The sequence below is a fragment of the Panulirus ornatus genome, chromosome 11 (genome assembly GCF_036320965.1).
Source record: "Panulirus ornatus isolate Po-2019 chromosome 11, ASM3632096v1, whole genome shotgun sequence".
NCBI classification, from domain to species: Eukaryota; Metazoa; Arthropoda; class Malacostraca; order Decapoda; family Palinuridae; genus Panulirus; species Panulirus ornatus.
The window spans coordinates 42,186,540-42,211,328 of NC_092234.1; the positions used below are offsets into that span (position 1 = coordinate 42,186,540).

The following is a 24,789-nucleotide window of genomic DNA, read 5'->3' on the forward strand; positions in this document are numbered from 1 at the left end:
TGTGGCATTGATGGATCTGGAGAAACAAGTTAGGGATGATAGAGATTCCTTGTAGAAAGTCTTAAGAATATGTGGTGTGGGGGAAAAGCTGCTAAAAGCAGTGAGAAGTTTTCATTAAGAGTATGAGGCATTTGTATGAGTAATAAGAAAGGAGATTGAATGGTTCCAAGTGAAGGTTGATTTGTGGCAGGAGTTTGTGATGTCATCATGGTTGATTTGTTTATGAATAGGGTGGTGAGGGAGGTAAATGTGAGAGTATTGGAGAGAGGGGTGAATATGCAGTCTTTGGGGAATGAGAGGGCCTGGGAAGTGAGACAGGTGTTGTTTGCTAATGATACAGCACTGGTGGTGGCAGACTCAGTTGTGAAACTACAGAAGATGGTAACTGAGTTTGGAAGGGTGTGTGAAAGGAGGAAGTTGATAGGAAATTTAGATAAAAGCAAGGTTATTAAGTTTAGCAGAGTTAAGGGATAGATCAGTTGGGATGTAAGTTTGAATGTAGAAAACATGGAGGAATTGAAGTGTTTTAGATACGTGGGAGTTGACATGGCAGTGATTGGAACCATGGAAGTGGAAGTGAGTCTTAGAGGGGTGAAGGGTTAAAGGTTCTTGGAGCACTAAAGAATGGATGGAAGGAGAGGACATTATCTGGGAGGGCAACAGTGTGTATGTTTGAAGGTATAGTAGTCCCAACATTATTATATGGATTCAAGTATTGGCTCCAGAGAAGACTGCGGGGGAAGATGGGTATGATGGAAATTAAATGTTTGAGGACAGTATATGGTGTGAGGTTGTTTGATCAAGTAGTAATGAAATGCTAAGAGAGAGGAGTGGTAATGAAAAGAGTGTGGTTAAGAGAGAGCCAAAGACGGTGTGCTGAAATGGTTAGGACATATGGAGAGAATGAATGAGGAAAAGTTGACAAGGAGGATATATGTCAGAAATGGAGGGAACAGGGAGAGCAGGGAGACGAAATTGGAGATGAAAGGATGCGATTATGGCTCGAAAGTGCAGAAGGGTGAAAGGCATGTATGGGGTACAGTGACTTGGAATGATGCTGTATACAGGGGTCAGCAGGTTTTCATTGGATTAAACCAAGGCATATGAAGCATTCCAAGGAAACCATGGAAAGGTCTGTGGGACCTGATTATAGATAGGGAGCTGTGGTTTTGGTGCATTTCACATGACAGCTAGAGAATGTATGGAAGTGGTTGTAGCCTTTTCTTCATCTGTTCCTGGTGCTATCTCCAACGTGGGAAATGGTAATCGAGGAAAAAAAAAATGTATATGAAAATATACTGATGGTAGGGGACCTTTGATATTCTTGGTTAACACTGCCATCATTATGCCATTTCAGATTTTTGTTCTTTCACTGAATTATTTACACATATTTCATAGAATTCATGTATATTGGTATCTTGATACACACTAAAACAAGAATCATTTTGATGCTACAATGCACTGGCAACTGGAGAACACTCTTCATGCCATGTAACTTAGAAAGGTTGTGAATGTGTTGGCTGGTGACCACAGGTAGTGCCAGGGTGTGAGAGAGAGGTGTTCTCTTCAGCTCAGTACTGGGGCTGCTACATCCAGCACATGGCATCCTCCTTCTGGCACCCAGTTGGCACCTGTAAGATGGGACCCTCCTCTGATCCTCTGGCTGTCACTGACCATAGACTAAGGTTGGCATGTTGCTGTATCTCTTTCACCAAGTCATAGAGTCATTTCCACATACAGTATCAAACAGGTATTTTCCCCATGATACATCATAGTGATGTTTGAGGGATGCCTTGTATACACACAGGTCCCAGTAGTGTGCTTTGTTTTTTTGCCAGATTTCTTTCACCTAGATAGTGCTTTATTAATTAGTTAAGAAGAACAACAACTGAGTTTTTGATATTCTTGAAAGTATGATAGAGTACTTTTTATAGTGTTTTGACTTCTTTGAAATTCACATGCTTTTTAACTTTTTTTTTTTTTTTTACAAATCATATATGTATGGCTATTTTGAACAATTCATTGAAGATATTTAGTAATTTTTAGTGTTTTGTGTAGCTCTAAGTTTGTGACGTAGCTCTAAGTTTTTTGTAGTATTTTTGGTAGATATAAGAGGGCCAAACAAAACAAAGCTGAAGATGTAATGAAAGACACCATTTGGAGAATTACAGATAGTGTATGTGTACTTTGCAGATAAAGTATACAATTGTATTTAAACTGTTGAGAGGGTTTCCGCACACCACAGTTTTAGAGGTAAAACAAGCATGAAAGAAATAGTGTAGCATGAGATTTTGATTAGCTGCAGGATGTGAAGTTTGGAGATTACTTAGCTTAGTCTCGTAGATAGTGGAGTTGAGAGGAGATAGTAAGCTGTGAGTGTGACCTCCATAGTCGATTTGGATACTTGGATTGCGACTTGTATTAAGATTGATATGTTGCACTACATGATCTGAGAGGGCATATCTAGGACTTCATTTCCCAGTAGGTGACCAGGAAGTCTTCCCTGGTGTGATCTGTTATCTCATATGAGACCTTAACATGACTTAAGAAACCATATTGGTAGTGACCTTATTTTACATGTAATACACCTGCATTACTCTTTGTATCCTTGGGCAGTGTCTGGCGGGGTTGTGACCCAACAGTACCTGTATAACTCTAGGATTAGAGGAGAGTATGGGGTGGTTGTAGTGCAGTATATCATGTATCACCTCAGGATTAGAAGTAAGATTGGGATAGTTGTGACCTTACATGACCTGTATTACCCCAGGGTTAGAATTAAGTCTGGGGTAGTTATGACCTAACATGACCTGTATCACTAGGGTTTGGGGTGTGTCAGGACTACGGGTGGTAGACGCATCCATCATGCCGATCATCGTCTCTGGCAACACCAATGCCCCCACCATCATGATTGCTGAAAAGGCCGCAGACCTCATTAGAGAGGATTGGAGCACCCCGGATTATTACTGATGACCTCACTTCTTTCACTAATGTGCCTCATTTAAGTGCCATATACTCCCTTGCTGTTTGAAGTATTTGGTGATATAGATAGAGTATGGTATGGAAAATAGATTTTATTTTGGTTTTTCTTCATTGGATATTGTGTATGATAGTGTGACAAGGGAAACAGATTTAGATTTCAAATGTTTATTCTTGAGAAAAGGAACCATCCACTATACTTGCATTACAGCAATACCAGTTGCACCTGGCTGTGCAGGTATATGTAGATTGCATCATATGAGCTTTTACAAATTTAATAGTTGATATATAACAAGTGGCCAAACTTACTGAACTAATGAGCTGCATGTGATATTCTTCAGATGGTTGAGACCTGCAAGACATGAACACACTTTACTCACACTTTTCTTATTGTTATATGCACATTTTAAGACAAAAAAGAAGATATATGCAAGTGTTGCTATGAGATATATGTATGCAATAAGATTTATTGATGTATGAAGTTGAGGAATTGTGTTAAGTTTAATAATCATGAACTGCACATATCTGAATCTTGATTGAATTTTTTTTTATAGATGCATATGTATTTCTTTTCAAACTGGACTACATGCAAGGCTTATGATCCTGATGGCATCCATCCCCATGTACTGAAATAGTGTACCTCTGAACTTGCACCTGTGCTTGCTTTTCTGTGCTGTTCCCTCTTGGAAGCATGCATAGGCACATCCCATCCCCAAGAAGGGTGACCATGCTCACCCCTCTAACTATCATTTGTTGCTGTGACATCTACCATTTCCAGAGTCCCTGAACCCCTCTTCATCTTCCATATCCTCAAACATCTTGAATCTCACAGCCTGCTCTGAGATCACCAGTATGGCTTTCACTAGTTGAGATCCATTGTTGACATTCTTTCATGTCACTTTTGTCTGGTCATCATCCCTGAGAGATTTTAGGGAATCCTGCATGGATGTATTATTTTTTCATCTTTTATTTTTAGAATCGGATACATATTACAACAATGTGTGATCAGGATTCTGCATAATTTAGCAAGGCTGGAAAGGAGTTTGGCTTTATATTCCAACATTAACAATGGGTCATTTTTCACAAAAGAGGTAAACATTCAGTAAATTAATTGTTCGTAGGTACTTTAGGTCAGTATACCAAGGAATATCTTTTGGGCAAATATAGTTTTTTTTTTTTTTTTTAGCTATTTGTGGGTAGAGATGGAAATGGGAACCTTAGTCTTCCTTGACAAATCAACCTGTTGTGTAAAGTAACGAGGTACGTAAAATACTGTAGGCCTTTTGTTCGCAACTTTAGCTCATTGGTCATTGGCCGCATATAAATCTGAATGAGCATAGAGAGTCCATATTATTTTGACACTTACATAGAATACATGAGGTGGATTTCATTTATGCATGCTGTTGTAGGTCTCAAAGCCTCAGTGTTAATTTTGATTTGAGGCCCCTTGACTATCCCCTCTCTTTATCCTTCCTCCATTAATACCTAATATTTTCCTTCTGTCTAAACATTCTAATCATATTTCCTTGTTTTCCCTTTTACTGCCAGTTAAGTTTAGATTACTTTTGGCATTGCTGATGAGCCTTACAACGGCACTGTCACTTGAGCTTGAGGCATACTGTATTTCCTTCAGATTTTCTTGGTTCTTCACTAAGGGCATTCAAGCAGAAATAACTGTTTGGTAATTCAGGCTGTGAAATACACAAACTTGTGGAAAATTAGAAAATATTGTTTTATTTTCAGAATGTTCATCTCATCATTTCCTCAGAAGTTCACAAAATTTCATTTATTTATATTTATTTATTATACTTTGTCGCTGTCTCCCGCGTTTGCGAGGTAGCGCAAGGAAACAGACGAAAGAAATGGCCCAACCCCCCCCCATACACATGTATATACATACGTCCACACACGCAAATATACATACCTACACAGCTTTCCATGGTTTACCCCAGACGCTTCACATGCCTTGATTCAATCCACTGACAGCACGTCAACCCCGGTATACCACATCGCTCCAATTCACTCTATTCCTTGCCCTCCTTTCACCCTCCTGCACGTTCAGGCCCCGATCACACAAAATCTTTTTCACTCCATCTTTCCACCTCCAATTTGGTCTCCCTCTTCTCCTCGTTCCCTCCACCTCCGACACATATATCCTCTTGGTCAATCTTTCCTCACTCATTCTCTCCATGTGCCCAAACCACTTCAAAACACCCTCTTCTGCTCTCTCAACCACGCTCTTTTTATTTCCACACATCTCTCTTACCCTTACGTTACTCACTCGATCAAACCACCTCACACCACACATTGTCCTCAAACATCTCATTTCCAGCACATCCATCCTCCTGCGCACAACTCTATCCATAGCCCACGCCTCGCAACCATACAAATTTCATTTGTAATAGTAAAATTCAGAGATGCTTAACCCTCTTATGAAAAAAAAACAGACTATGAATAGCAAAGGAAAAAGATGCAGCCTAGGTTTGATTCATTGCTACCATGTTCTTTAACTACTGTTATCAGTATTATAATTGAGCATTATATTACTTTGAACATGCTGTTGATTACATGTAGGCCTGACATAGCAATGGCTCACAAAGTGACGATTTGCAGACACAATATTTAAGAATTAGGACCCAGGCTTGGATAATGACACAAGCAAGAGATTTGAGAAAATTCATATTTTTAATGCATCGTATAAGATATTCTTTTATTTTAATAATGAAATAATTATTTTAATAATGAAATGACTCAAGGTTTTTAAGGTTTAACTAGTAATCACAAGTCTCATCATTTCATAGAAAATCTTTTTAGACTTGTATCCCACCCACAGTTAAGATTATTTGAGTTTGTATGCAAACCACTGGTAGTTGGCACGTAAACAAAAAGACACTACATTGAGTGGTTGCCCTCACCTCAGCTTGCCATATTTTGTCCTACCTCCAAAGTGTAGCCATCTCAGTATGTCTACAAAGAGTGTTAAAACAACTTGAATAGTACTAAGTGTAGGCTTTCATTTTAGACATGAAATTAGAGGTGCTAAAGGTTCAGTGATGGCTAGAAACAACCCTACAGTATAATTACTAAACAAATGAGCAGGAAAGGGAGCAATGTGATGGAGAAAAGGGAAAATTTATTGAGTATTTGAATTGAAGATCAGAGTCAAAGGAAGATGCCCCTGATGGCATTAAATGTGTAGGAGCCACTAGTCATTATATAATGACTTGAAGATTGAAGTGGCAAAGACAGATCAAAAGGACACTTTTGGTGCAGTAAGGGGTAATTGGTTTGAGAGGTTCAAAACTTGACAATTTCCTTTACATTCATATGACTGGGGAGACTCCCACTGCACATACCAGTGCAGCATAAGAGTACATGGCGTATTTATTTAAACTTTTTCGTGTTATGGGTGTAAGTTGACGCTTTATGTAGCAGAGTGCTGTTGGCATCAGTCTATAATTTCTGGTCATAGATGGCAACCCAAACAAAGGATAGGCTACTGGAAGTGCATGGAGGCAATGGGTGACTACTGTGGGTGCTTGCATACCTTATCTGATGACTTGTCGAGCCTGTGACACTTAAAACCACCCATACCCCCACCACCGTGCCCCTGCTGTCCACACTTGGGATTGACCAATCTGGTCAATTTATGTAAGACATTTTTTTCCTCCTAATCATATGATTAATTTTTTCCCATTCCTAGGATTGGTAAGGAATGGTTGTCATTGTTCATAAAAAACTAATAGTTTTTACATTTCTGTTCAACTTTTTATAAATTTTATTTTTCCCCTGTTGGGGAAGGTCACAAAATCACTTGTTCGCCAAAAGGATTAAAGAATATCATTGAGGAAGGAGGTTACACACCTCCGCAAGTCTTTAATGTGAATGTTCCATGGTTATTTTGGCAAGAGATGACTGCTGAAACATTTATTACCAAGAAAGAAAAAAGAAGTGCTCCAGGATTCAAGGCAACCAAAGATCACTTGATACTTTTGTTGGAAGCAGTTATTGAGGGAGATTTTAAGTTGAAACCCATAATAGGGTTTCATTCACAAAAATCCCAGGGCTGTGTATAGCTGCATTGCTTGTGATCTAACATGAGGCATGTATCACAGAGTATTTTTCATGGGAGGTTTTTAGCTCTTTCTGTCTTGCTGAAGTGCTAATTAGCCTGTAAAAAAATTTTTAATTAAAATTACCCCTTGTCCAATTTCTTTGGAAGAGTTCTGGTGTTGTCCAGGACTTTTCTTAAGGCTCCTGCAGCTCAAGGCTGCACTACTTCCATTTGCAGAGAAATGTACACTTAATGGGAGTGAAAAGTTCTTGACAAGACTGCACTCCCATTGATACAGCCTTGTCAGAGGTGACTTTTCACTCAAGTGGGCAGGCAGAGTCTGGCAACACTGCCAGTTAAAATATAATCAGTTAAGTGATGCTCATTCTTTACATTATACTAGGCCATCCAGAACACCTGAATAAATTTGATGAATCTAAATCTTACAGTAGAGATCTTCCTTGTAGACACAAGGGTGTAATTGCCACCTTCCAAGACATTTTGCATATTCGTTAATGATGTAGATAGGGAGGGTAAGCCTTCACTCAATGCATACTTGAAAAATTTTAACATTTGAATGATATGCATAACATTACAGTGTCATGGAAGGAAGTCAAACTTACAATAACAAAAGGCAGATTTTGGGTAAGCTATGCCCAAGTGTGTGCATGGTTTCTCAAGTTCTGGGTGAGAAGAAACTATACCCCAGATCCAGCAAAAACTGTGATTTTGGATACAGTGTTTGCTTTGAATATATCTTCTAAGGTGTAACTGATTTGCTGGAGTCACATCCAGAATATTTGACCACTGAGACTAGAGCAGCTGGAGAAGAGAACACTGTAGGAAGAATATCCTTGTCATGCCACTTTACAACCAAGGGGAAAAAGCAGTCATCTACCTGAATAATGCTGTGGCCTTCTTTAGACATTAAGTGAACATGTGCTAGTATTTTCTATTGAGTACAAATGCTTCATCTACCTACAGGGAGATTCATATAGAGAGAAAGGCAGGTGATACAGCATTAGATAGCTTTTTCACAAGGCTTAGGAAAACTTTTGCAATTCTATTTGAAATGGTTGTTGAATCTGGTAATTCAGACAAGCTAATTGCCCCACCCCCTCCCAGTAACCCTCCACCATCACCTCAAGCTCTCTTCACTACAGTTTCTGTTAAGTTTTTATCAACTATCATCTAATTCACAAAGTGTGGTATATTTTTCTAAAGATGTTTCATATATTTCACATATTGACATAAGGAAGAATGGAGAAGACAAAGTGTTGGCAAGGGAGAAGATGAATCAGAAATAATGCAAGGAGTGTGAAATAAGGGTGACAGAAAGTTGAAATGAAAATGAAGAGATACAGTCAGGTATGATTGAGGTGTTTGAAATGTTTAGAGAAAGAATGTTAACCATTCTGGAATTAATAGTTGAATACAAGGATATGAGATACAAGAATAAAAGTAGAAATGCATGGTGGATAGATGAGATTAGAAATGCTGTGGAAAAAAGAAAAAGGCTTATGGTAGATTGCTCAAAAGGAGTGTGCCAGTGGAAGTTCAGCAAATGAGGAGGATAGAATATAAGATGTGTATGCAGAATGTTAAGAGGCTGAAAGAGGAAAGCAAAGAAAAAGATTTTGAAAGTAAGTTGAGTGCAAACTTAAGGAAAATAAGAAATTGTATGGGAAGATGAAAAAGGAAAGAGGTGGATGTAAGAATGGAAATGTATACGAGAAGTAAGGAATGAGAGTTGCTGAATCAAAAGGAGGAAGTGAAAGGAAGATGGAAAGAGTATTTTGAAGAATTGATGGTTGAGGCTGGTTACATATGTTACATGCATTGGTATGGAGGATGGAAGGAAAAAGATACTGGTACAGGGGTCTATAGTAAGAAGGTAGGTGATAATGAGGTTGAAGGGAGGAAAGGCATTTGGAGTGGACGGTACTACAGCTAATATGTTGAAGTGTGGAGGAGAAAGCAAAATAGAGTGAATGTATTTGATAAGTAATTTAGCATGGAAGCAGAGGGTTGTTCCTGAGGACTGAGTAAAAGCTGTTGTTCCTTTTTTTCAATTGAAAAGGTGCCAAGTATGTATGTAGTTGTTCCTTTTTTTCAATTGAAAAGGTGCCAAGTATGTATGTAGCAATTATCGGGAAATAAGTCTGTTAAGTATACCAGGAAAAGTGTGTGCAAGAGTGTTGAGTGATAGCGTGATGGAAGCGATTGAATGTAGAATAAGTGAGAAGCAAGGGGGTTTTAGGAAAGGTGAAGGATGTGTGTATCAGATTTTTGCAACGAGAATGACTGGATAAGTATCTAGCAAAAGGTAAAATGCTGTATGCAACTGTCATGGGTATAGAGAAGGCATATGACAGTTAAGTGGAAAGTTTTATGGGATGTGTTAAGGATATATGGATTAGAGGGACAACTGTTGGATGGTATGAAAACCTATAGAGGGGCAGACGTATGTGTAAGAGTGAACGGAGAGTTGAGCCACTGGTATTCATGTGGGTATGGAGTGGGGCTGTGTGATGTCTCATTGGCTTTTTAACATACATATGGATGGAACGAAAAAAGGGAAGAAAGCTAAACTAGGGTAAAGGGATGTACAGATAGAGTGTGATGGTGAGGTATGGTAGCTAGTGACAGGCTTGTTTGCAAATGATATTGCGTGATTTATTGAGAGTGAAGAGCTGTAGAAGTTTGCAAGTGTTTTATGATGTGTGTAGGTGACTGAAGGTAAATGCAAGTAAGAGTAATGGTGTGTTAAAGAAAACAGAGTGAAAGTATTGATTTTGCAAATCCCTATGGATTGAAAGAAATTGTACTTAACTGTGTTATAGGTATGGGGGAGAAAGACTGGAAAAAGTGACAGAATTTAAGTTTTTGGAAGCTGTCTTGGGTAGGTTTGGTGATATGAAAGGAGTGATAAGATACAGAGCAATACAATGTAGAAGAGTCATTAGGTCCGTTAATAGAATAATGAAGCATGGACATGGGATGAGTCACAGAGGTCAAGATTCTAGGCTGTTGAAATAAGTTACTTGAGAGGAGCATTTGAAATGACTAGATGGAGTGAAGAAAGTAATGAAGGGGTTGTATAAGAGATTTAGTGTGGAAGGGAATGAATTGTGGAGTGGTAAAGTGGGTTAGATGTAATAATTTGAGGTGGTATAGGCATGTGGGAAGCATGCAAGACAGGGAGTTTACAAGGAGTGTGTATTAAAGTATGATTGAAGGGTATGATAGTATGATTTAAGGAGTTGGTGTGAGTGGTCTTAGTGGAAGACCACTTGTGATGTGTTGAAAAAGAAAGGAAGAATACTGGAAGGAGAGAAATCGGGAGTAGTATGTGTTGAATGGGGTTTGTGAGGGAGTTGTGCAAGGACAAAGTGGAGACTTTTGCCATGGCCACTCTCTTTATGGGAGTTCCCAAAAGGACTGGGTATTGATGGATAGATGTAGAAGGTTTTTGCTCAGGAACATGATACCCTTCATATAGTGGTTTTCAGTTGTTCAAATGACTATGGATAACTTAGTGATAAAATTAAATATTTTATTGTAATTGTGAGGTCAAGAGAAATGTGCAGAGGCTGAGAAAGGGCAAATGAGAGTTGGAGTGGGCAAGTATCAACAAACTAAAGGGAGAACAAGATCTTTTGAAAGAAGGTTAAGAGTGTAAGAAAAAGAACTGAGCAAATGGGACAAAAAGGGAAGTGGTAACAGGCAATTGATGATGAGGTGAAGAGGACATGGAGTGATTACATTGAAGGACTGTTGAATGTATTTCATTATAGGGTGGTAAATGTGGGTTGTTTCGACTGGGGAGGTATGCGGAGTGGGGAAAGTCATGGTTCGTAGTTTGGTGAAGAGAGAAGAGGTGATGAAAGCCTTGTATAAGATGAAATGTGGCAAGGTGACTTGAATGGATGGTGCTGCAGTTCAAATATTTAGCAAAGTGGGGGTGGGGAAGACTGTGATGTTGATTGGTTAAGTAGGTTTCTCAATATAAGTATGGAATGTCTTGTGTCTCAGGATTGGTAGAATGCATGTTTAGTGCCACTGTGTAAAGGCATGAGGATCAAAGATGAGTGTTCGAATTACAGAAGTATGATTTTGTTGAGTGCACCTGGTAAGTTGTGTGGGAGTGTTATTGTGAGGGTGGTGGCATGCACAGAGCATCAGAATGGAGAGGAACATTGAATTTCAGGAGTGGGAGAGGGTATGAGGATCAGGTCTTTGTGTTGAAGAATGTTCATGTGGATCAGATCTTTGTGTTGAAGAGTGTTCTTTCTTTCATTCTTGATCACCATTTCGTATATTAGTGAGGTAGCTCCAGGAACAGACAAAGAAAGGCCACATTTGCTCACATCCATTTTTTTAGCTGTCATGTGTAATGCACCAAGACCACAGCTTCCTTTCCACAACCAGGCCCCACATACCTTTCCATGGTTTATCCCAGCTGCTTCACATACTCTGGTTCAGTCCATTGACATGTTGACCCCTTTATACCACGTTGTTCCAGTTCACTCTATCCTGTGCACATTTTTCAACCTCCTGAATGATCTGGTCCCAATGTTCTAGATCACTCTCTCTCGTGTGTACCTTTCACCTTCCTGGATGTTCAGGTGTCAGTCACTCAAAAGCCTTTGGTCTTCCCCTTGTCCCCTCCTCTTCTGACACATACATCCTCCTTGTTAACCTTTCCTCACTCATTCTCTCCCATGTTTCCAAACCATTTCAGCACAGCATTTGTTCCCACCACCACTCTGTCTTTATGGCCACACCTCTCTCTCTTATCCTTGTATTACGTAATCAAACAGTCTCACACCACGTTGTTTTCCGACATTTCATTTCCAATACATCCACCCTCCTCTGCACATCCTCATCTATAGCCCATGCCTTGCATTCATAATATTGTTGGGACTACTGTAACTTTAAACTTAACCATTTTTGCCCTCCCAGATAACAGTCTCTCCTTCCACACACTCATCATTGCTTCCAGAACCTTTGCCCTCTCACCCTCCCTATGACTCACTTTCGCTTCCATGGTTCCAGTGTTTCATTCGCGCCTGAATGCCACTATTGAGGCAGGCTGGTACAGTCTGTCGTGATCCACCCCCACACCACCTCTCATGATTCTTACCTGCTCTTGATCCACACCCCACACTTGCTGTTGTGATCCACTCCACCTCTTGATCTACATACAAAATGTACCTCTTGATCCACATCCCCACATTTTTCTTGATCAGCATCCCCCATCACCTTCTTATCATCACCTATCATGATCTACACCCCATGCAATCTCTCTCAATGCACACCCATACCCCATACCAGCATTCTTGCTCTACATTCCACAGTATTCTTGATTCGTACCCCACATCTGTCTCGACCTACACTTTACACTAGCTTTCTCAATGCACACTCCACACTTCCATTCTTGATCCACTACCCACACACTCTCATGTTCCACACTCCACACCAGTTGGTCTACACTCTATATTCCCTCTTTTGATCTACTTTCCTCATCCCAACTCTTGATCCACACCCCACAGCACCTTGCTTGAACCATGTACCTAACCACTTACCTTGATTCACATCCCATACCACCACTTGATCACCTTCTCTTGTTCAACAACTTACAAGCAACACCTGATATAGCATGCTGTGAGTAGTAGCAGTCGGACTGGAGACTCTCATGATCACATGCAGCATCTGATATAGGGTGCTTTGATTAGTAGCAGTTGAGCTGGAGACTTTCATGATCACAGTTAGTCCAATCATTTTTGTCTTCTTTCCATGCAAAAAAAAATTGTCTTTAATTTGCAATTAACTCCTACTCCTGATGAATTTGTGATAAATTTTCTACTTGAGTAGCAAACAGTCATGATATGGTAGACTTTTACTGATTACAATTTTGTTTGTCAACTTTTTATCACTGTAATTATTTATTGGTTGTTAAGCAAGTTTTGAATTTTTTTTTTAAGTACAAAATTCAGCAAGGGAAGGTGAAGGTATTAGGGGAAGTGATGCCTATTTTTGTAGGTGGTGTGCAGTTTGCAGGTGTGATGATGTATGAGAAAGGGTAGTGAGAGGTAGGATGAGGAAGTTGCTTCTGTAGTAAATGAGAAAAGGGATGTGTATGGATGGTATCTGTAGGGAAGGAATACAAGAGAAAGCAGAAGGTACTCAAGAGAAAGTAAAAGTTATGAAAAAGTAAGCAAATAAGAGGTGATGTAAGAGAGTAACAATGAATTTCATAGAGAAAATGAAAATGTGGACGGTGAATATTGTGAGAACAAAGGGGATAATTAGGAGCAACAGTGAGGAAACCAGATACGGAAGTGCTGACTGGTAAAGAAGAGGTGAAAAAGAGTTGGAATGGGTGTTTAACAAGAATACTGAATAGATTAGATGCTTCTGAGGTGTACAGATACATCACCGATTTTCTGGCACTCTTGGTTCCAAAGCCTTGCCGAATAACCCACAGACCAGCCGTGGTCACATAATAATAATAATTCATCAACACACCTCTACCCACTAATTATACATCTCCCATGTGTCTAAAGTATACCATGGACTGCTAGAAATTGAAGTTAAACAACTATTAAATGTAAATTAAATAAATAAATGAAATACATTATACACCTGCTCAGGACTGAGGTGCTCATCAGCTATGAGTTTTGCAGATTGGTCCACATACTCAGCAGCTCCTTTGTGTTTTGCAGACCGCTTTTCACCGCACACTTTATTTGTGGAAATTCCATGACACTTCTTGAATCTTTGAATCCATCCTTCACTATAGTCATGCTCATGTTGTAATTTAAGTTCTTTATGGAACAACTTAGCCTAGTCCATTATCATGCTATCTGACAAGTCCACTCCATCACTCCGACCCTGTCAAAACCATTGCGTCATCACTCAATTGTGCTCAGTACTCTTACCGTCAGTTCATAGTTTTTCTGATCATTTGCTTCTTGGAATCGTTGTCTGCATAAAATTTCAATATTTTCTCTCTTTACTTCTTTATATCATAAACAGTTGATGAACCAATACTGTAGATGTCACACAGCTTATGCACTGAAACACCACGGTCCATTTTTTCAACAGTTCTACTTTATCTTGGATCGATATGGACTGGTGTTTATGTTTGACACCACGACTGATACTCTCATATGTCTTAGAAGCCATAGCTAGGGTTTTAAATTTAAGCAAGAGAAGCCAAGAATCTCACAGAATTGTGGTATCCCCACCATGTGCAGTGCAAAGAATGTAAATAAGTGCACCCTACACACAGTGCCATCTGTGGCTGCCCAGTAAACTAGTCTGTTGGCTGTGGTAATTTCAAGTTCCCTCATGTAATTTTGTCAGGACTAAAGGAGGTGCTGAACCATCAGTTGCCGGAAAATCGGTGGTGTACCTGTATTTCGGAGGAAGTGGCATGTATAGTGAGACTCATGGTGATTGGTGAGGAGGTGAAAGGGGAGGAAATAGTGAAAACCTTTCATAACATGGAGTATGATGAAGTGGCAGGTGTGGAGAGGATTTCGATTGGGTTCCTAAGGAAAGGGGGTTAAGTGTTGTTGATTGGCTAATTAGATTATTAAAGATTTGTATGAGGTGCCTGAGGACTTGCAGAATGCATTATATTGCCCTGGGGATACGTGAAAAGGAATACTTTCCACATAATACCCGAGAGTCACAAAAGGTGACTAAAAGGGGGCAGGAGTTGGCAGTGGGCTGGAAATCATACCCTCTTTGCACCTTAATTTTTTACAAAGGATGTAAGGTAGGGGTACAAATAGGAAGAGAGGAAAGTGATTGGTTCCCAGTGAATGTCAGTTTGTGGCAGGAGTGCATGATGTCTCCATGGCTGTTTAATTTGTTTCTGGATGGGATGGTTAGGGAGGTGAACGCAAGAGTTTTGGAGAGAGGAGCAAGTATGCAGTCTGTTGTTGCTGAGAGGGCTTGGGAAGTGAGTCAGTTTTTGTTCGCTGATGATACAGTGCTGGTGGCTGATTGGGGTGAGAAACTGCAGAAATTGGTGACTGAGTTTGGTAAAGTGTGTGAAAGAAGAAAGCTGAGAGTATATGTGAATAAGAGCAAGGTTATTAGGTTCAGTAGGGTTGAGGGACAAGTTAATTGGGAGGTAAGTTTGAATGGAGAAAAACTGGAGGAAGTGAAGTGTTTTAGATATCTGGGAATGGATTTTGCAGAGGATAAAATCATGGAAGCAGAAGTGAGTCACAGGGTTGGGGAGGGGGTGAAGGTTCTGAGGGCGTTGAAGAATGTGTGGAAGTCGAGAACATTATCTCGGAGAGCAAGAATGGGTATGTTCGAAGGAATAGTGGTTCCAACAATGTTATATGGTTGCAAGGCATGGGCTATACATAGGGTTGTGCAAAGGAGGGTGGATGTGTTGGAAATGAAATGTTTGAGGACAACATGTGGTGTGAGGTGGTTTGATCAAGTAAGTAATGAAAGAGTAAGAAATATGTGTGGTAATAAAAAGTGTGTGGTTGAGAGTAAAGAGGGTGTGTTGTAATGGTTTGGTCACATTGAGATAATGAGTGAGGAAAGATTGACAGAGGATATATGTGTCAGAGGTAGAGGAAACGAGAAGTGGGAGACCTAATTGGAGGTGGAAGGATGGAGTGAAAAAGATTTTGAGTGATCGGGGCCTTAACATACAGGAGGGTGAAAGGTGTGCAAGGAATAGAGTGAACTGGAACGATGTTGCCGACATGCTGTCAATGGATTAAACCAAGGCATGTGAAGCGTCTAGGGTAAACCATGGAAAGTTTTGTGGGGCCTGGATGTGGAAAGGGAGCTGTGGTTTCGGTGCATTACACATGACAGCTAGAGACTGAGTGTGAATGAATGTGGCCTTTTTTGTTTTTTCCTAGCGCTACTTCGCTGGAGGATGGTATTTCATGTGTGGCGGGATGCTGACGGGAATGGATTAAGGCAGCAAGTATGAATATGTACATGAGTATGTAAGTATATGTCTGTGTATGTATATGTGTGCGTGTGGCCATTTATGTATATGCATGTATATGTGGGTGGGTTGGGCCAATCTTTTGTCTGTTTCCTTGTGCTACCTCACTAACGCAGGAGATGGCGATTAAGTATAATAAAATAAATATAAAATGAAAATAAATTTCAAACCCAACTGTTCACATTGTTACATTTACTTTTATTTATTTTGCTTTGTCGCTGTCTCTCGTGTTAGCGAGGTAGCGCAAGGAAACAGACGAAAGAATGGCCCAACCCACCCACATACACATGTAAATACATACACGTCCACACACGCAAATATACATACCTATACATCATAACGTACACATATATATATATATATATACACACACAGACATATACATATATACACATGTACATAATTCATACTGCCTGCCTTTATTCATTCCCATCGCCACCTCGCCACACATGAAATAACCCCCCCCCCCCCCAATGTGTGTGAGGTAGCGCTAGGAAAAGACAATAAAGGCCCTATTCGTTCACACTCAGTCTCTAGCTGTCATGCAATAATGCACCGAAACCACAGCTCCCTTTCCACATCCAGGCCCCACACAACTTTCCATGGTTTACCCCAGATGCTTCACATGCCCTGGTTCAATCCATTGACAGCACGTCGACCCCAGTATACCATATCGTTCCAAGTCACTCTATTCCTTGCACGCCTTTCACCCTCCTGCATGTTCAGGCCCCAATCACTCAAAATCTTTTTCACTCTATATTTCCACCTCCAATTTGGTCTCCCACTTCTCCTCGTTCCCTCCACCTCTGACACATATATCCTCTTGGTCAATCTTTCCTCACTCATTCTCTCCATGTGACCAAACCATTTCAAAACACCCTCTTCTCAACCACACTCTTTTTATTACCACACATCTCTCTTACCCCACTATTACTTACTCGATCAAACCACCTCACACCACATATTGTCCTCAAACATTTCATTTCCAGCACATCCACCCTCCTGCGCACAACTCTATCCATAGCCCACGCCTCACAACCATACAACATTGTTGGAACCACTATTCCTTCGAACATACCCATTTTTGCTTTCAGAGATAATGTTCTCGACTTCCACACATTCTTCAAGGCTCCCAGGATTTTCGCCCCCTCCCCCACCCTATGATTCACTTCCGCTTCCATGGTTCCATCCACTCCCAAATCCACTCCCAGATATCTAAAACACTTCACTTCCTCCAGTTTTTCTCCATTCAAACTTACCTCCCCATTGACTCGACCCTCAACCCTACTGTACCTAATAACCTTGCTCTTATTCGCACTTACTCTCAACTTTCTTCTTTCACATACTTTACCAAACTCAGTCACCAGCAGCTTCTCACATGAATCAGCCCCCAGCGCTGTATCATCAACGAACAACTGACTCACTTCCCAAGCTCTCTCATCCACAACAGACTGCCTACTTGCCCCTCTTTCCAAAACTCTTGCATTCACCTCCTTAACAACCCCATCCATAAACAAATTAAACAACCATGGAGACATCACACATCCCTGCCGCAAACCTACATTCACTGAGAACCAATCACTTTCCTCTCTTCCTACACGTACACATGCCTTATATCCTCGATAAAAACTTTTCACTGCTTCTAACAACTTGCCTCCCACACCATATATTCTTAAAACCTTCCATAGGGCATCTCTATCAACTCTATCATATGCCTTCTCCAGATCCATAAATGCTACATACAAATCCATTTGCTTTTCTAAGTATTTCTCGCATACATTCCTCAAAGCAAACACCTGATGCAAACATCCTCTACCACTTCTGAAACCACACTGCTCTTCCCCAATCTGATGCTCTGTACATGCCTTCACCCTCTCAATCAATACCCTCCCATATAATTTACCAGGAATACTCAACAAACTTATACCTCTGTAATTTGAGCACTCACTCTTATCCCCTTTGCCTTTGTACAATGGAACTATGCAAGCATTCCGCCAATCCTCAGGCACCTCACCATGAATCATACATACATTAAATAACCTTACCAACCAGTCAACAAAACAGTCACCCCCTTTTTTAATAAATTCCACTGCAATACCATCCAAACCTGCTGCCTTGCCGGCTTTCATCTTCCGCAAAGCTTTTACTACCTCTTCTCTGTTTACCAAATCATTTTCCCTAACCCTCTCACTTTGCACACCACCTCGACCAAAACACCCTATATCTGCCACTCTATCATCAAACACATTCAACAAACCTTCAAAATACTCACTCCATCTCCTTCTCACATTACCACTACTTGTTATCACCTCCCCATTAGCCCCCTTCACTAAAGTTCCCATTTGCTCCCTTGTCCTTCACACTTTATTCACCTCCTTCCAGAACATCTTTTTATTCTCCCTAAAATTTAATGATACTCTCTCACCCCAACTCTCATTTGCCCTCTTTTTCACCTCTTGCACCTTTCTCTTGACTTCCTGCCTCTTTCTTTTATACATCTCCCACTCATTTGTATTTTTTCCCTGCAAAAATCATCCAAATGCCTCTCTCTTCTCTTTCACTAATAATCTTACTTCTTCATCCCACCACTCACTACCCTTTCTAATCAACCCACCTCCCATGCTTCTCGTGCCACAAGCATCTTCTTCGCAAGCCATCACTGCTTCCCTAAATACATCCCATTCCTCCCCCACTCCCCTTACCTCCTTTGTTCTCACCTTTTTCCATTCTGTACTCAGTCTCTCCTGGTACTTCCTCACACAAGTCTCCTTCCCAAGCTCACTTACTCTTACCACTCTCTTCACCCCAACATTCTCTCTTCTTTTCTGAAAACCCCTACAAATCTTCACCTTTGCCTCCACAAGATAATGATCGGACATCCCTCCAGTTGCACCTCTCAGCACATTAACATCCAAAAGTCTCTCTTTCGTGCGCCTATCAATTAACACGTAATTCAATAATGCTCTCTGGCCATCTCTCCTACTTACATACGTATACTTATGTATATCTCGCTTTTTAAACCAGGTATTCCCAATCACCAGTCCTTTTTCAGCACATAAATCTACAAGCTCTTCACCATTTCCATTTACAACACTGAACACCCCATGTACACCAATTATTCCCTCAACTGCCACATTACTCACCTTTGCATTCAAATCACCCATCACTATAACCCGGTCTTGTGCATCAAAACCACTAACACACTCATTCAGCTGCTCCCAAAACACTTGCCTCTCATGATCTTTCTTCTCATGCCCAGGTGCATATGCACCAGTAATCACCCATCTCTCTCCATCAACTTTCAGTTTTACCCATATCAATCTAGAATTTACTTTCTTACACTCTATCACATACTCCCACAACTCCTGTGTCAGGAGTAGTGCTACTCCTTCCCTTGCTCTTGTCCTCTCACTAACCCCTGACTTTACTCCCAAGACATTCCCAAACCATTCTTCCCTTTTACCCTTGAGCTTCGTTTCACTCAGAGCCAAAACATCCAGGTTCCTTTCCTCAAACATACTACCTATCTCTCCTTTTTTCTCATCTTGGTTACATCCACACACATTTAGACACCCCAATCTGAGCCTTCAAGGAGGATGAGCACTCCCCGCGTGACTCCTTCTTCTGTTTCCCCTTTTAGAAAGTCAAAATATAAGGAGGGGATGGTTTCTGGCCCCCCCACTCCCGTCCCCTTTAGTCGCCTTCTACGACACGTGAGGAATGCATGGGAAGTATTCTTCATCCATTCCTATCGCCACTCCACCACACATGAAATGGCACCCCTCTCCCCCCATGCGTGCGAGGTAGCACTAGGAAAACACAACAAAGGCCACATTCGTTCACACTCAGTCTCTAGTTGTCATGTGTAATTCACTGAAACCACAGCTCCCTTTTCACAGCCAGACCCCACAAAACCCCAGTATACCACATTGTTCCAATCCACTCTATTCCTTGCATGCCTTTCACCCTCCTGTATATTCAGGTCTCAATTGCACAAAATCTTTTTCACCCCATCCTTCCAACTCCGATTTGGTCTCCCACTTCTCATTCCCTCCACCTCTGACACATATATCCTCTTTGTCAATCTTTCCTTATTCATTTTCTCCATTTGACCAATACACCATCTTCTGCTTTCTCCACCACACTCATTTTATTTCCACACATCTTTCTTACCCTTTCATTACTTACTCGATCAAACCAACTCACACCACATATTGTCCTCAAACATTTCATTTCTAACACATCCACCCTCCTCCACACTACTCTATCTATAGCCCACGCCTTGCAACCATATTACATTGTTGAAACCACTATTCTTTCAAACATACCGATTTTTGCTCTCCAAGATAATGTTCTGGTCTTCCACACACATTCTTCAATGCTCCCAGAACCTTCGCCTCCTCCCCCATCCTGTGACTCACTTCCGCTTCCATGGTTCCATCTGCTGCCAAATCCACTCCCAGATATCTAAAACACTTCACTTTCTCCAGTTTTTCTCCATTCAAACTTACTTCCCAATTAACTTGTCCCTCAACCCTACTGAATCTAACAACCTTGCTCTTTTTCACATTTACTTTCAACTTTCTTTTTTCATACACTTTACCAAACTCAGTCACCATCTTCTGCAGTTTCTTACCCAAATCAGCCACCAGTGCTGTATCATCAGTGAACAACAACTGACTCACTTCCCAAGCCCTCTCATCCCAACAGAATGCATACTTGCTCCTTCCTCCAAAACTCTTGCAGTCACCTCCCTAACAATCCCATGCATAAACAAACTAAACAACCATGGAGACATCATACACCCCTGCCGCAAACTGACATTCACTGGGAACCAAACACTTTCCTCTCTTCCTACTGGAACACATGCCTTACATCCTTGATAAAAACTTTTCACTGCCTCTCGCGACTTACCTCCCACACCATACATACACTCTTAATACCTTCCACAAAGCATCTCTATCCACTCTATCATATGTCTTCTCCAGATCCATAAATGCTACATACAAAGTATTTCTCACATACATTCTTCAAAGCAAACACCTGATCCATACATTCTCTATGAAGCTGTTACTCATTTAATCCTGATGCTGCAAAAATAGATTAACAAAAAATTACCACTGACAGGCATAGTATGTTTTTCTGTCATTTTCAAATATAATATTTCCTCTTTTCAAATGTATGTTTGTTTGCCCAACCATGTTAAGTGTGAATCTTAGAGAATTTTGAGTAGCAAGAAGTAATTCATGTGTTTATCATTTACCCACTGCAAATTTGGTATAAGCAAGGGAGACTATGGTAGGTAGTTTTTGGTAGGCAGCCACCAACCAGGGAGGTTGTGACAACTGTGTATTGAGCCAGCACCTAAGTGGTTGTCAAGTTGCACTCTTCTGACCCAAGTAGCTGTCCTTTCTGTCTCACCCTCGCATGGACTGCTGGCATTCTGTCCACATACATACAATTTCTCCTTGTCCCACTGACAACACTGAAGTCACACAACTCATTCTTTGTTACTTTAGATTTTCCTGTAGTAAGTGCCATGCTTGCCCTTTCTTTTAGCAAATTGGTAAGAGCAATAGATAGAAGGTAGGAACATAAGGGAGGAGAATAAGGTAGAAACATTAGGTATAACTACTATGTAGGAACATAAGGTGGGGGCATTAGATAGAAGTAGTAGGTTGGAACATTAGGTAGAAGTTGTAAGTAGGAACATTAGGTTGAAGCTTTGGAAAAACTAGGCTTGACCTCTGCCAGTGGCCTTAAATTAAGGTTAAAGCACAAGAGAATGATGAGCAGCACTGGAGTTCATCAGCTATTGGAGATTCTTTTGCTGTGCAATGGAAGAAATTGGCACCGGAGATATAGATAGATAAACAGAAGGGAGACCATTAATGATGAGAGAAGCTAGGAGAGTAAAAGAGAGGTGAAGCATACTAGAGAGGTTTGTTTGGATAGGGCAGCCTGAATACTTCTGCTGTAGCCACCAAGGGAAAATTTTCTTGGAGCAGTTAGGCATCAAAGATTTATAGACATAAATGTCATAGGGGAATCAGGCACAACACTTCTTCTAATGAAAGAATGAATGAGAACAAACTGATCTGTATGTTACATTATTTATAAAACTAAAATACTATCATGTTTTATATCAAATAATTTGTATACTTGTAAGCATATCACAATTATGGATGAAATAAAGTATTCTTGCCTGTTACCTGAGATATCAGGATAATGGAAAAAATCTAAAGTTCTTAAGTTCAAATAACATATTTCTTCATAAAGTTATCATATAAAGCCCTTGGTTTTTAAATCTATCTAATCCATAGTGAATAATTACTGCACAAGTGACAGTATCTAGTTCTAGAATGCAATGAGCAAGTTATCACAGTGGATGTGTCAGTAAACTACAGTAATCATGAACTTTGCAATTCATAATCATAAATTTCAGTTTTAAAATATAAATTTTTAACAAACATAAAAATCATTTTATATTTAGACTAAGTTTAGTTTAGTGAAACAATTCTAAAGAAAACTAAAAATGAAATATTAAAAAAATTATGCATATTTACTGTTTTACGGTCACATGAATTAAAATTAAAAAAACAGGTACACTCTTCATATCACATAATTCACAAGAAGGCTGTGTCATCGAATTAAATTGCTAACTGTTGGAAATGCAATGTGAATTTGTGCAAATTTGAACTTTTAGGGCTAAAGACTTAATATTTTCACTGTAATCAATAAGTTCATGATATTGTTCAGAAATTTCTTTTAACTTAATAGTGAACACTGCTTCTGCACATATCAGTCAGTTGAAAGGCTAGTTATTTCTTGAATGTAGAAATTTTGTTTTTTTTGTATAATTTCTAATTCACCATATAAAAGAAGCCTTTTTACTTTCTACTGTCTGTTCTTGGTCAGCTTCTGATATAGTTTCTAGTGGGCCTTCGATTATTGTTTCCAATGTATTTGCAAGTGGTACTTGTTCTGCACTACTAGAGTTTACAGATATCTGTTCTGTATTCATTAGACTAAATTGCTCCTCTGGAGAGGAGACTACTGGACTTTTCCCTTCATTAAATATGTTTAGGTCTCCACTAAAAGGCTTATAAAGAGATGAATCATCAAATTCAATTGGTTCGACAGGTTGGCCAGAATAAGACTTCCCAGCCTTGTTGCTTGATGCATCTAGAGTTGCAAGACTCTTGGCCATCCTCCTTTGGTGTATTGGGGTCTTGTGAGTTGGGGACACTGGTTCACTTGTGCTTCCTCCATCCTGTTTAGTAGATCTGCTGCTCTGATGGTCATCAACAGAGGAAAGTTGTTCAGAATGAGATATATCTATATCAAAACACCCACTGCTGCTGCAAAAGGGAAAGTAATTAGGATTCTTTCTCAATAAAAACTGCAAAGATAGAGTACAGATTATTAAGAAAAAGATTGACTACAAATATAAAGGAATTATTGGACACTGAGGGCAATAAAAACAATAATGAAGGTTTTTCCAAAGATTTGTAAGAGGTCTTATCAGACTCCGTTCAAGATATAATCAGGTCTAAAAAATTGGCAAGGAATTTTAGCCCTTACACTGCTTCATGCTTCATATGAGAATCACCAACAACTGTTCTGTGCTTCATATGAGGTTTAAGCTGGAAAAAATATCACATCACAGTCATCCGTAAATCTTCACAGAAAGAACTATGTCATCATGGTGTGAAGCCAGATTTATATAGCATCTATTATCATTTTTAGAATGAAACAATTTGTTTGTATTTGTGTTTCTGTTTTATATGAAGATCAGGTTTGTGCATTTACATAAATATAGTTGTGTTGATGTGGAAACATGCAAATAATGCATATGATATATACTTTTTTATACATTTGCCATTTCCCACATTACTGAGGTAGTGCCATGAATGGATGAGGAAATGACCTCATTTACTCCCATCCACTCTAGCTATCATATATAATGCACCAAAACTAGATCCCCCATCCATAATTAGTTGCCATTCACTTTTCTGTGATTTTCTCAGACATCTTTATATGCTTTTTTCAGCCTACTAACAGCACTTAGTCCACTGTAAACCATATCGCTCCAATTTCCTCTATCCCTTGCATGCCTCACGCCCCCCTACATGTTCAGGTCCCAAGCCTTCAAAGCATTTTTCACTCCATCCTTTCATCTCCCTTTTGTGTCCACTTCTGATATGTATATCCTCCTAGTCATCCTTCCCTCACTTATCCTCTCCATGTCCAAACCATTTCCACAAACTCTCTTAAGCTCTTTCTGGGAGTGGATTTGGCACTCCCAGCTCTAAGCTTCTTAGCCATTAATGCCTCACCCTTAACATGCCACTGGCAGAAAGCAACTCTAGTGCTGCATTTTCAGGCATTCCTACCTACTATTTCTCACATGCCTATGCCTTAAATTCATTTTGCATACCTGAGTTTCATGGGAGTTGATGTCGATGATGCAATGGGCTCTTCACTGATGGACTTGCTTGGACTAAGAATCTTTGATAATCCCTTGAGGTTCATGCTGCTACGGCCTCTTTTATTCTTTTGTTGCATAAGTTCTGCAAATTGTTATTAAATTATTGACCAATATTAATGACTACAGTTTTCTGTGGAGGCAATTTAAAATAATTGCATTCATAAACAAGAATTATGATGAGTGAAAGCATTATTCACTACCAAATGCATAAAGGTTTCATACGCTTCACTACATGGGTACCACTGGCAAAGATTACAAAAAGTAATCAGG

General features: G+C 40.0%; 2 protein-coding genes across 12 annotated transcripts in view; one reads left to right on the top strand and one right to left on the bottom strand.

The window, feature by feature from the left end:
• Positions 1–24,789, top strand: part of LOC139751427 (L-sorbose 1-dehydrogenase-like) — an 87,917-nt gene that overhangs the window by 23,557 nt on the left and 39,571 nt on the right. For 2 of the 4 annotated variants that reach the window (XM_071666833.1, XM_071666835.1), the window contains 2 exons: positions 1,534–1,685; positions 2,820–10,345. In XM_071666833.1, the coding sequence (XP_071522934.1) occupies positions 1,534–1,685; positions 2,820–2,967 (300 nt within the window). In that variant the 3' untranslated portion in view covers positions 2,968–10,345. Of the gene's footprint in view, positions 1–1,533; positions 1,686–2,819; positions 10,346–24,789 lie in introns of those variants that run through there. The other 2 variants (XR_011713345.1, XM_071666834.1) reach the window with 1 other exon arrangement.
• LOC139751425 (bestrophin-4-like) overlaps positions 22,126–24,789 on the bottom strand; it is a 140,182-nt gene continuing 137,518 nt past the window's right edge. For 5 of the 8 annotated variants that reach the window (XM_071666827.1, XM_071666825.1, XM_071666830.1 and 2 more), the window contains 2 exons: positions 24,469–24,601; positions 22,126–23,389 (listed from right to left, as the gene is read on the bottom strand). In XM_071666827.1, the coding sequence (XP_071522928.1) occupies positions 22,897–23,389; positions 24,469–24,601 (626 nt within the window). In that variant the 3' untranslated portion in view covers positions 22,126–22,896. The remainder of the gene's footprint in view (positions 23,390–24,468; positions 24,602–24,789) is intronic. The other 3 variants (XM_071666828.1, XM_071666826.1, XM_071666832.1) reach the window with 2 other exon arrangements.